Raw genomic sequence first — 13,362 nt, forward strand, 5'->3', positions numbered from 1 at the left:
TTGTCCTGGTTGAAGTAGATCCTTGAAAGCCATCAATGCAAATTGGACTGCTAACATCTCCTTCATGTTGATATGCAAATGTTGAAGTCTTGCAGGCCACGTGTCTTGAACCCATTTTCCATTGAGGTGTGCTCCCCAAGCCTTGTCTGAGGCATCTGTCGTTAAGATCTGACTCGCCTCTGGTCGGGTCACAGAGAGTCCCTTGTTTAGGTGACATTCCTGAGCCCACCACAAAAATTCCTTTTGAATGCAAGGTATTATCTGAATGACAGTGTCCAAATCGTGGCAGTGTTGCATCCATACACTTTTGAGATACCATTGTAACTTCCTCATATGCAGTTTGGCATTGGGAAGCACCAGAATACAAGATGCCATGAACCCCAAGGCTTGAAGGACTGTCCTTGCAGTCAGCCTGGACCGTAGAGACAATTGGTGAAAGTAAAGGGAAAGATTTCTTTGCTTGTCCGGGGTCAAAAATGCCATCTGAGAGGCTGTATTCAGTCTCACACCCAGAAAGCACATGTCCTGAGAGGGTACTAGACTGGACTTTATTTCGTTCACAGAATACCCTAGGCACCTTAACACTGCCATAACATACTGTAGATGGTGAAGTAACTTGTCTTTGTCTTGAGCCAGAATCAGGCAATCGTCCAAATAAGGATAAATTTGTATTCCTCCTAACCTTAGGAAGGCTATCACCGGAGCCAGAACCTTTGTGAACACCCTGGGCGCAGTAGATAAGCCAAAGGGCAATGCAGAGAACTGATAATGTAAAGTCCCAGCCCGAAAACGCAGGAATCTCCTGCAACTGGGCCTAATAGGAATATGAAGATAAGCCTCTTTGAGATCCAGAGTTACCATCCAGTGATCTTTGCCTAGCAGAGGCAGAAGTTGTTGCAAAGTCAACATTTTGAATTTTGGAATGTCCAGGTATGTGTTGAGAATAGACAAATCCAGAATTGGCCTCCAAGTGTTTCCTTTCTTTGGTACAAGAAACAGACGAGAATAAAATCCTAGGCCCACTTCTGACTGAGGGACCTGCTGGATAGCCCCCATGTGTAAAAGTAAAGAAATCTGCTTGTGAGCCTCCTCCCTTTGCTGAGGAGGAACGTCTGGCATGCCCTTGAAAGGAGGCAATGTGTGGAAATAAAACTTGTAGCCTCGGTTTATAATGTCCAACACCCATTTGTCCTGGGTGACTAAAATCCAATTTTGTCTGAAAAAAGCCAACTTTCCTCCCAGAGGAGCTGCCAGACAGGAGGGATCGGGCAGCTGAAGATGCAGGTCATTGGGTCTGCTTACGAAAGGACTGGCCCCTGCCCTCACTTGTAGACTGTGCAGGTGAACTCCACGTCCTAGGCCTGAAAGAACCCTGTGTCTGCGCTCTGCCCCTACCACGTCTAGATCTGCCCCTAGACTGTAACTCAGAAGAAGGGTAAGCCCATCCCTTAGTAGGCCAATTTCTGCTAAACTTAGGGGGCTGCACCTGTAAAAAATCCTTAACGGTCTGCATAGACTTAGCTTTGTCTTCCATTTTCTTCAGGACTGACTCCACAGGAGAACCAAACAAAACTTCAGACTGAAGGGGAGCATCCAAAATTCGAGCTTTAACATGCTCTGACAAGTTCTGATCCTTAAGCCAGGCGTGCCTACGAATAACTGACCCAGTGGCAGCCACCCTGGAAGAAGCCTGTAAAGCATCAAAACCACACTGCAAAGAATGCCTACCCACCTGATCAGAGGCATGAACCAAATCCTGTAACTCCTTACACTCTATGCCCTCTGCTAAAGCATCTACCTTAGATTTTAACTGGGTAAGGAGAAAATTCTGGTACTTCAGCATATGAAACTGACAATTCAAAGCCCTCATTGCAAGAGTGGAAGAGGTATACACTTTTTTACCCCATCTGTCCAAGGCTCTAGAATCCTTATCTATAGGAACTGGGTTTTTTACAACAGAAGCCCTGACACCCTTAGGTCCCTGGCTAATAGTTTCTGGGTCAGCCCTTGGACTCTTATACAAATATTTATGCGCCTCTGGCACTCTGTAATACCTGTCTGGCTTAACCGGGGCAGGAGGCAAAGAGTCTGGATTAAGGGAAGCCTCAGAGAAAACATCCTGAACAACATCCAAAACAGGAGGTATAGCCAAGGGCCTATGCTGTGGTAAAAACAAGAATTCCCTAAGACTCTTACGGGAATCTGAGAAATCCTGACCTTCCCATTTAAAATGCTCCCTCATAGAATGCAGGGTTTCTGAAAAAGAAAAATCCTCTGGGGGGAAGCAGAAGGAGTAGAATCCTCTGCGTCTGAATCAGAATAAGGGGGAAAATCCTGAACGTCTTCAGCCGAAGACTCTGAGTAATCTGAAGAATGTTCCAATCCTTCCACCTCTGGCTCCACCCTAGGCCTCTTATCTGGAGGGGCATAGAACCTCTGATCAAGGTAATCAAATCTTCTGCCATTTTAAGCATGTGTTTTTTAGGTACAGAACCTGCAGAACTAGGGCTGACGCCAGAGGCAGACAAACCAGGCCTGGCCTTGGAAGGTACCTTAGAGACAGAGGGAGAAGGCCTAACCACCTTATGTAAAGAAGGGAGTACAGCAACCCGAGAGGCCCCTCAGCCTGACCCAACTCCTGAGAGGCCACATCTTGCAAAATTAAAGGCTCCCCTTGAGACTCAACTGAAACCTCGGCTGGTTCCACAGATTCCACCGTAGTTTCTAAAGAACTGACGTCCGGAACGGACGACTCATCCTGCTTGGACTTTAACGATTTATCCTTACGCTTCTTAGCGGTGGCGCCGGAGGATCCGACGGCATATTGTAATTACACCGCTTATCAAGACAAGCCTAGCACAATCTAACCTACGCTTAATGGTGCGCTTATTAAATCTAGCACAAAAGCGACACCCGACTACGTCGTGCTCAGGCCCCAAGCAAGGAATGCAGAGAGAGTGGTAATCCCTATGAGGTATCTGTTTCCCACAAGAAATACAATTATTCACTTTTTCTGACATCCGGATTTAACTGAGGCAAGAAAAACAAAAATATTCTACGGGTACTTAGCCCAACTTGGTTTTCGGTCTGAAACTCAGAATTGAAAATTTCAGAACGCCGACGGCACTTGCAAACGCTGCTTCTGCTTCGGACCATGCGGCAAAAAAGACTGAGGATATGACGTCGGTCATGCGCTTTAGTACCACGGCGTACTGACGTCAGATCTGAGCGACCATGACAGACGCCAGCCTAACACTTTGGTATTCGGGCCGACCGAGGACAGCGGACTACCCACAGGTTATGACTGCAGCAATGTGAGATGAAGAACATCTGAAAGTGCAAAGAACCTACAGAGAAACGCAAGAACTTCCTGAATTTAGGATGGATAGGGATATGCAGGTAGGCATCCTTGAGATCCAGAGAAACTAGGAAAGATTGAGCAGGAACCAGGGGAAGAAAAGATTGCAGAGATGGCATCCGGAAAGAAGGACCCACCAGGAAGGTGTTTAAGAGGGAGAGATCTCGGACAGGTCTCCAAGGACCATCTTTTCTTGGCACAAGAAACATCCTGGAGTAAAACCCCTTTCCCCGAGGAGCACCCTGAATAGTGTCTGGTTAGAGAGCTGAGCAAGCAACAGAGGGAACAGATGAAGTTAAGGCTGAGGTATCCCCTGGAAGGGTGGAAGAGTTTTCCAAGTCATGAAGTACCTTTTTGGATGATGAAAATGACCCAGGAGTCCTAAGTGATATCTTTCCAGGCTGAAAAGGAAAGATAGGTGAAGAGATAAAGGAGTATGACTTGGAAGACGAACTTGGTCGTCACAGAAAACTTGGGTCTGGGCTGAAAGGGCTGTTGAGGAGATGGGGCAGAAGAAGCACACTTAGGCTGTGGGGGTCTCCTGGAAGACTTCTTTGGCCTAGGTCCAGATGATGCAGAAGTGAAGCAGGTCTTCCGACAAAGGGAGTGTTGGCAGGGAAATTCCTATGGAATTTAGGGATTGCGGAAACAAACAAGTGTTTCAAATACTGGAACTCCTTACCCTTTTCCTTCAAAGATTTAAAAAGTTCTGCAGCCGTTGTGCCAAAAAGGGCAGAGTTATCCAAAGGAACATCAAGCAATTTGACCTTTATGTCATCAAGAAGTGACTGAAGCTGTAATCAAGAATGCCTTCTGAGACCAGATAGAGAAGCTGCTGTCCTGAAAGATGCCTCCACTGCATCATAGCTACATTTGATGGAATGTCTAACTACCTGGGAGGAGGCAAACAAAAAGTGAAAGAATCTGTGATTTAGCCTCCAAATCAGGTAATTGGAAAGGAGCCTGGGAAGCCCGAGAAAGCAGAGCCAGAGAGTACCTAGACATGTGTGCCTGGTAAATTAATAGCTCTAATTGCAAAGGTGGAAGAAGTATAGACCTTCTTCCCCAACCTTTCCAAAATCTTGCTTTATTTGTCAGAAGGAATCAGCTTTGCAGAAAATGACATGCAAAAGAAGTAATGAAGACCACAGCTGGGTCAGCAGAAGGACATTTAACAAGAAACTTAGTCATCAGGAACCTTATAAAATCCATCAGATCTTTCAGGGCCAGGGGCTTGGGAATCGGTGGTTTTACATGAGGATGCAAAGGCATCTAAGAAAGCTGGAAGGACTGGTGGAACTGATGAGGAAGCAGGAGCATTCAACTGGAGAAGATCATATCTTTTTTGCTCCTCAGAAATTTGAGAAGAATTCCATTTAAAGAATTCCCTCATATTACTAATAATTTCCCTAAAGAAAAGCTCTTCTATGGGGGAATCTCCTCTATTGGACTCCAGAGGAGAAGGAATTTGGGTGGAGTATGTCAAGGAATCTTCATCCAAAGAAGAATCTTTGGAGTCAGAATCATGAATCTGGTACTCAGCATCCTGCACAGAAGGAGACACCAGAGACCCAGATGGCAGCATTGCAGATAAGGAAAAAAAGGCAAGAGAATAGTAGAAGCAGAAGATGAAGGCCTCAAAGCATCAAGGCCTTAATAGGACCCTCCAAGAAAGCATCAAAGTCCGACAGAGAGGTGGAAGGAAAGGTGGAATGTTTGGTCTTCTGCTTCTTCTTAACATGCTTCTCTTGTTGAAGAGAACGCCCAGATGTTGGCCTTACATCAGAAACTTCTTTAGATGGAGGAGCATGAGCGGTTTCAGAGCCCTCCAGAATAACAAGCCATGGTTCCACAAAGTCATCCGAACCGGATGTCTGCATGGGCTCAGACGTGCTAGGATCCACACCCTTGACGGCTTCCACTGAGATACCCGCCAAAGAAGTGGACCCTACCTCCAAAAGCACTGCTGGGTTTTCACTAACCTCAAAGGGGTACATCAGAAGGAGTACGCACAGCCGAAGAGGATTTGGGCCTTACTTTGCTAACCTTCCTCTTCAAAGTCAGCTCAGCCAAAAGAATCTCGGAACCATCCATCGCATCCCTAGCCAGATGTTTAAGTCTCTGATTTTCTAAGTAAAGCTTTAAGGCTGAAAGCCAACTACACAGCGTCTTAGTCACAAAGGCCTGACAGAACAGGAGCAGTGGTCATTAGTAGGCCCTAAACAGAACAAGTAAAGCTCATAACTATCCTTATGTGGAATTTGCCTTCCACACCTACACTTGCCCTTCCTGGATGCCACGAACAATGAGAGGCAGTAGGAAGAAAATAAATCCCCTACAGGGTAGTTATCTGAAGCTGGAAACCAAAACCAATGATATCCAACAGCAGACCGAACATAAGAGTCAATCTTTTCAAAAGGCGGCGAAAACATTCTAAGGATGGTACGTGCGGACGTCCCTTTTATGGCTGATGGTCTCAGTGCCTTCATACGACATCCCATGTACTGGCAGTGGCAATAAGCTTTTGTATGCAGGACAGATGTCGGGTCGATTGGTGAAATACAACCCATATGTAAGGAATACTGCAACATTCAATAGAAGGACATCAACTGTTACAGGTCTAGCATGTTTACATTCTTTTTCCTACAGATCACTAAAAGGTCACCTCTGCCTGGATGTTCTTCGTGTTTCACTGTTGCAGTCATCACATTTGGGTTATCTGCTTGCAGTAGCCCTGAGTTGGCCTGATTATCAAAGTCTTGGGTCCTGCATTGGTTGCTGTCTCATCTTCCATGACATCAGGTAGTCAGGGGTATAAAGCATGCAGCCGACGTCATTACATCAGTCTTTCCTGCCGAGCGGTGCCCAAAGCAGAAGCAGTTCGCAAGTGGCGGTCGGCCGACTCCTGAAATTTTCATTTTCAAGTTTCAGAACCGAAGTCTTCAACTACGCTAAGTACCCCGTTGGGGAAACTTTTTCCTGCTCTAAACAGATGTCAGTAAAAGTTAATAATTGTATTTCTTGTGGAAAGCAAATACCTCATAAAGATTTCCATTCGTACTGCATTCCTTGCTTAGGCCCAGACCACGATGTACCTCGCTGTCAGTTTTGTGCCCTATTTAAACAAAGAACTATTTGTCGTTGATTTATTTACGCTTCTAAATATTTTGGTACTCGGTTCAATTATCCAGAAATGGCTTCAGTAAGCCACCCAACTACCGACATTCTGAAAAAATGCAAAGATAAAGACAGACAGACTGCATAGGTCCAAAGCTGCTGATGACGCTTTTCCTAAGCTAGTCGCCAGTTCGCCGGTACTCGGGTGCTTTCGCAGTGCCTGATACCCACTACTTCAGATTCGCAAGCCTCTACTAAAACCCATTCGGAGTCCAGTATGCTGCGAGATGCTTCTTCAACTGTGGAACCTGCGGATGTCTCTACCTTGGATGGGTCTGGAGCTGCTGTGCAGGCACCGGCTTCTGAGGGTGTATTCAGCCTACTGACTTGCATATTAAACTGACACCATCTTCTTCAAGGGCTAAAACTCGACCCATGCCTAGAAAACCGACACCCAGACCACATGGTCAGGCCTCTATGCCTAAAAAACAAATGATAAGAATGGCTGAAGGGCTTATTACTCTAATCAGGGGAAGCCACCCTTCCCCCTCTATGAGACCTAGGACCGGGCTTCCTTATGATTCTTCTGATAAAGACTCTGAAATTTCTGTTTCCTCTGATGACCAGGATTTACCCTTATCTACCTATGAGGATTCTGATGCAGAGGACTCCATTCCCTCTGCTTCCCTCCAGAGGATTTCTCTTTTGGTGAAACCTTGCATACTCTTAGGGAACATTTTCGCTGGGAAAGCCAGGATTACTCTGACTAAAAAGAGGCTTAGGGATTTCTTACTCCTGCCCCAACACAGGCCTTTAGTTATCCCCCCCTGTTCTGGACATTGTTGATGATGCCTTCTCGGAATCTAGCTTGGCCCCTGACTCTTTACCTCCTGCTCCCAGAAAACCTGACGGGTATTACAGGGTTCCTGACTCTCACAAGTTCCTTTTTAAAAATCCAACTGCGGATCCTGAGACCATTTCACAGGAACCCAAGAGCATTAAGGCTACTACTGCCAAAAAATCCTAGCCCCTCTGTGATTCTAGGGCGCTGGATAGATGGGGTAAGAAGGTATACACTTCTGCAACCTTGGCCATTAGGGCCTTAAACTGCCAGTTTCATGTATCAGCAGCATATTATTGGATTGCTTAAACAAAAAATGATGCCGATTCCTGACTGCGCTGAAAATTAAGATTTACAGGATTTAATGCATCCTGCTGAACAAGTTGGAAAACATACTTTGCAATGTGGTTTTGATTCATTAGAGGCATCTTGCAGGGCTGCTGTCACTGCGTCTGTACTTAGAAGGCATGCTTGGCTTAAAGAGCAATCTTTGCCAGATCATGTTAAAGCTAAATTGTTGGATGCTCCCTTAAACCAAGACCGCCTGTTTGGCAACAAAGGAGAAGAAGTACTTAAAAAGATGGAGGAAAAAGCTAAATCTATGCAAACTGTTAAAGATTTCCTGCAAGTACAGCCCCCCAGATTTAGTAGGCATTGGCCCTCTGAGAATTTGCCCTTTCCTGCCTCTTCCAGGCCTTCTCAGTCCAAACCCAGAACCAGCAGAACACCCAGGCTTCAGTCCCAAGGCACTCACAGGACTAAGCAGTGGGGGGTTCCCACTTCCAAAGTAGGGAGTAGTAAGACTCCCCCCTATAGTAAACTGTCTTAATGACAACTTTAAAACTTCCAAGTCCCGCACAACTGACTGTTCCTTTAGGGGGAAAAATTGCCCTACAGGCAAAAAATTGGGAACTCATTACCCAGGACAAATGGGTTTTAAATATAGTTTCCCAAGGATACAGATTCCACTTCCACTCCTTACCAACCCCAAACGGTTGGCCAGATCTACCCCCAAATCAGTGGGCAGAGGCTCAAAAGCAAGTTCTCTATCAGGGCTATTCAACGGGTCCCAGAAGAGGAAAGCGGACAAGGTTTCTACTCAAGACTTTTCCTGGTACCCAGAAAAGACAACTCCTGGCATCCTATCCTGGACCTCTCTATCCTAAACACATTTTTGGTGATCCCAAAATTCAAGATGCTAACTCTTCACCAGCTGCTTCTTATGCTAGGCAAGGATGCCTGGTTGGCAACACCGGATTTAAAGGAAGCCTACCTGCACATCCCAATAAGGGAATCTTGCAGAAGATACCTATGCTTCAAAGCAGGCTACATGCACTATCAGTTCTCTGCACTGTCCTTTGGTTTATCAACTGCGTCTAGGGTATTCACAAAGTGCCTAGCTCCAGTCATTGCATTTTGCAGGCAAAAAAATATTTAAATATACCCATACCTGGACGATTGTCTAATTCAGGCAGAAAGCCAGGACATACTATTGAATCATCTGGCGTTTGTACAGAAACTGCTAACTTTCAGGGTGTACACCATAACCTAAAAGAAATCTCATCTTGTACCCTGCCAACAAATTGTATTCCCGGGAGCAAGCGTGAACACAACTTTCCAGATGGCTTTCCTCACGCCAGAGAAACAAGTTCATTTGACAGCCTACTTCAAACTACTGGCCACAAAGACCCAGCTATCTGCAAGGAAAATACTGCAAGCTCTGGGATTCATGGCCTCCTGCATTCTCTTAATTCCATATGCAAGACTGCATATGAAGAAACTACACTGGTATCTAAAAAGCCTATGGTGTCAACTTTCTCAGGATCCAGAAGCAATGACTCCAATCATACCTTATCTACAGATGGAGGCCTGTCACCTAAACAAGGGACTGCCATTCACTCTATCCCCTGCCGCCCAAACCCTAACAACAGATGCATCAGACTATGCATGGGGGCTCACTTGGCAGGGAAGTGCATTCAGGGCAAATGGAACCCAAGTCAAATGCACCTGCATATCAATCAAAAAGAAATGTTAGCTGTACAGAATGCTCTGAGCCTTCAAGGACCACATTCTTCCAGGACAATTAATGGTAAAGACGGGCAACACCACTGTTATGTGGTACATAAACAAGCAGGGGGGAACCCACTCATACCCTCTCTGCAGACTAGCCATGGCTCTGTGGAAAACAGCCTTGAGCTACCAAGTGCACCTACAGGCTCAATTCCTGCCAGGAAAGCCGAATAACACTGGCAGACAAACTAAGCAGAAATCTCATGGACCCACACGAGTGGAAACTGGAACCAAAGATATTCAACATGTTGAGAAACAAATGGGGGAGCCCAGAGATAGACCTGTTTGCCTCCCCCCAGAACTACCAATTGGACAAATTCTGCACAAGGACTCCCCACAAACAAGCTTGGAAAGTGGATGCCCTGTCCTTCACCTGGAAAAATCTATCAGTTTATGCCTTTCCCCCTCTGCCTGTCCTCTCCGAGGTACTACTAAAGATCAAACAGGACAAACCAAGGACGATACTGATTGCACCAGACTGGCCACGCCAACACTGGTACCCCCTTTTGCGCAGTGTGTCAACGCTGGCACCACGGCAACTGCCTCAGACCCCTGCCCTGCTGTCCCAGCAGGAGGGCCAGATTCTGCACCCACAGCTTCAAACCCTGAACCTGGCAGACTGGCTAATTACCTGATCTCTCCTTTACCATCCCTCAGTAAGCAAGTGTTGGATGTCATTCTGGAGGCAAGGAGGCCTAGTACTAGAAAATCCTATGCTGAAAAATGGAAAAGATTCTGTTCCTGGAATCAAACTCAGGGCATGGGCACAGCAGCACCCAATTTACCTCAGATTCTTCAATACTTAACTGAGATGCTTCACAAGGGCCTTTCCTTTTCCTCCATCAAAATTCATGCCTCAGCCATTTCAGCTCATTGCAACACAGAACCACCCATCTTTTCTCATCCACTGCTGAAGCAGTTCCTCAGAGGTGCTAAAAACTTAAGACCACCCAGGAGATCCCCTACCCAGTCTGGGACCTTAACTTTGTATTGGAAAAACTCACTCTACCTCCTTTTGAAGCAGCTGCAAATGCTGATCTGAAATTCCTTTCTTGGAAAACAGCCTTCCTTTTGGCCATCACTTCAGCAAGAAGGGTGTCTGAATTACAGGCCCTCATAGCAGTGGAGCCTTTCATTATCTTTCATGCGGACAGGGTGTCCCTCAGGACCAATCCCGCCTTCATGCCCAAGGTGGAGTCCAGTGTGGCTATTAATCAGTCCATTCATTTGCCAACCTTCTTTTCTAATCCACAGAACAAAGGGGAACGAATACTGCACTCCTTAGATGTGCACAGACAACTTAGATTTTACTTGAAAAGGACTAGACCTCTCAGGAAATCTGAACAGCTGCTGGTTGCATTTGCTTCAGGGGCAGAGGGGAAGACCATTTCAAAGCAAACCACTTCTAAATGGATAAGCCATTGCATTTATTTCTGCTATAAGCACCATGGAAAAACTACCCCACAGGGGATAAGACCACATTCAACCAGGGCTGCATCTACCTCTACAGCCTTTCTCAGAGGTGTCCCTACCAGGGACATCCTAGAAGCTGCAACCTGGAGTTCTGTACATACCTTCACCAAGCATTACCATTTTCCAATTTTCTCTAAATCCAGAGCTGGCTTTGCCACTGCAGTCTTGCAGGGCCTTATAGCTGGTCCTAATGCTATCTAATTTCCTCCTCCCATCCTTAGCTTTGGGAATCTACCCAAATGTGATGACTGCAACAGTGAAACACGAAGAACATAGTACAGTTGTGTACACTTACCATAAATGTAGATGTTGGAGTGTATTCACTGTTGCAGTCCTAGTTACCCTCCCTACAGCCCCCTAACTTTTATTGGCTATACATCTATTCTTGTTTACTCTGCTTAAAGCTTTTTGGTGTATTTGCTTTTTTATTGGAGGTGTAACCTTGTATATATAATTGCTTCCCATTATGGGGGCACCTGACATCTGGGGTAAGAAAAACTGATGTAATGGCATCGGCTGCATGCTTTATACCCCTGACTACCTGACGTCATGGAAGATGAGACAGCAACCAACGCAGAACCCAAGACTTTGATAATCAGGCCGATTGAGGGCTACTGCAAGCAGATAACTCAAATGTGATGACTGCAACAGTGAATACACTCAAACATCTACATTTATGGTAAGTGTACACAGCTGTAATTTTACAAAACAGTTTCTGATCTGGTTCTCCATCTCTGCGTTAGCTGACACCAGCTTGAAGAACCTAATATTAAAAATAAATATCACTAACTGAAAAAAAAAAGCGATGCATACATTATGCAATGCCTTTCAAGATTAAGGAATAATACTTCCCCTAACTTTCAGCAGTTAGTCATTAACACCCTTTATGAATAATCTGGTATGTACATGGGAAGTAGAAAATACCAATAAAGAGTTAAGACAGTCAAACGTCTTGAAGCCTAGTAGGTTATAAGTAGAGTGAAAACAGACTACATGATGCCTCGCCCTACAATTTAAATAAAGACATAGTAATGAAACTTACCATCAACCATGACAGCCATTAACTGTCCAGAAAACTATTAGGCTTACTGAACCAGCAGCAAAACCAAGGTTCTGCTACAACTTGCATCTTAATGTACCATAACCTTATATGATGTCTGGAGGATGGGTGAGTGACCATGAAGTGCACACCACATTCTCTCGGACTGTACTCAGTCTACAGCCAGCCAGCCTGCATGCTCAGTTGCTTTCTGACTTGCAGTCCTGCAGAATGTTCAACAAAAACAAACTTAAAAGTGCTACACCTCCTTACGATGCACATTTAAGTGTGCCAGCCTTCAGATGAGATGTTAAACTGAAGCCCCATCTGCACACGTTGGTGGTAGCTCAGTGGATGTGAAAGATCCCCTGGCACCTATCAAAAAGAGTAGTTATTATCTACAAATTAAGTAAGGTAAAATAATTTCTGAAAACTTGAACTTAAAACACACCCTACAAGTTACCATAGATAAGCATTTCAGCTTGAATTACTTTGGCTATGTTGACATTTCAAAGAAAACAGCATGCTGTGCATAGACAATTTATTTACCAGTAATTAACCCTTAAGCTTAACAGGCAGGCACCCACTGTGTACAACCAGTTAAGTTTTAACTAGTTACACTCAAAGTATCGATGTATTTCTAACTAGATTTAGGAAACTCTCTAAACAGCAACATTACAATGGTCTGTATAGCTGTTTGAATCAATAAGACTACTAAACAAATGGGCCATGTGGATGTCCAAGCATTTTGGTTGGAAGGCTAAGAGGGTTTAGGGCACAGTACAAAAAGAAGCATTTCTGTTCTGAGTGATTTAGTTTATCTAACCAATAGAAATTTGAGTGGGCACAAATCCACTTGTGCTTTAGGGCATGCTGCTTTTTCGATGAACTCATCTCTCTCTCTCTCTTGAGTGAAGAATAAGGGAAACATCAGTTGCAATGTAAAAGCACTGCAGTGGTGACATGGGGAACTGCAACAGTACTGTCAAGAGTGCAAATGGAAGGCTTTTGAGTTCCCCTATGAGATTCTTACAAAAATAAGATGGGATACTCTGTCACTGCACATAATCCCCCCCCCCCCCCAGATGGGCTGAGGTATAACAGGTACAACAGTAAGAAAGAAGAGAAAGAAATAACTTTCTGCCTGATCATTGCAGCTAAAAAAAATGTGCAGCCCTTGCCCTGATTAGGGAACAATTGCTGGCTGGTACGGTCAAGTTGGGAGGGAGCTAGTGTGAGTGAGTGAAGAAAAACTCACAGATTACCTCTAAAGCCAGTCATTCATGTCTAGTGGGTCTTATCCATTTAACAAACATGAAGTAAAGACTGTAGTTCCATACCTGCCTGGTCTTGTTCCCCATACCACGTGTTCCAGCTACCCACAAGGTCACACGGATAATTCTGGTCAGTGTGAAGGTGATGCATGATGTCTGCCCTGTATAAAACATAAGATATGCAAACAAT

General features: G+C 45.0%; 1 protein-coding gene across 1 annotated transcript in view; it reads right to left on the reverse strand.

The window, feature by feature from the left end:
* Positions 1–13,362, reverse strand: part of NIPSNAP1 (nipsnap homolog 1) — an 810,051-nt gene that overhangs the window by 541,362 nt on the left and 255,327 nt on the right. The window contains exon 4 of the mRNA XM_044068455.1: positions 13,239–13,333. Within this exon, the coding sequence (XP_043924390.1) occupies positions 13,239–13,333 (95 nt within the window). The remainder of the gene's footprint in view (positions 1–13,238; positions 13,334–13,362) is intronic.

This window comes from Protopterus annectens, chromosome 4.part0 (genome assembly GCF_019279795.1).
Source record: "Protopterus annectens isolate FY-2018-M chromosome 4.part0, PAN1.0, whole genome shotgun sequence".
NCBI lineage: Eukaryota > Metazoa > Chordata > Ceratodontiformes > Protopteridae > Protopterus > Protopterus annectens.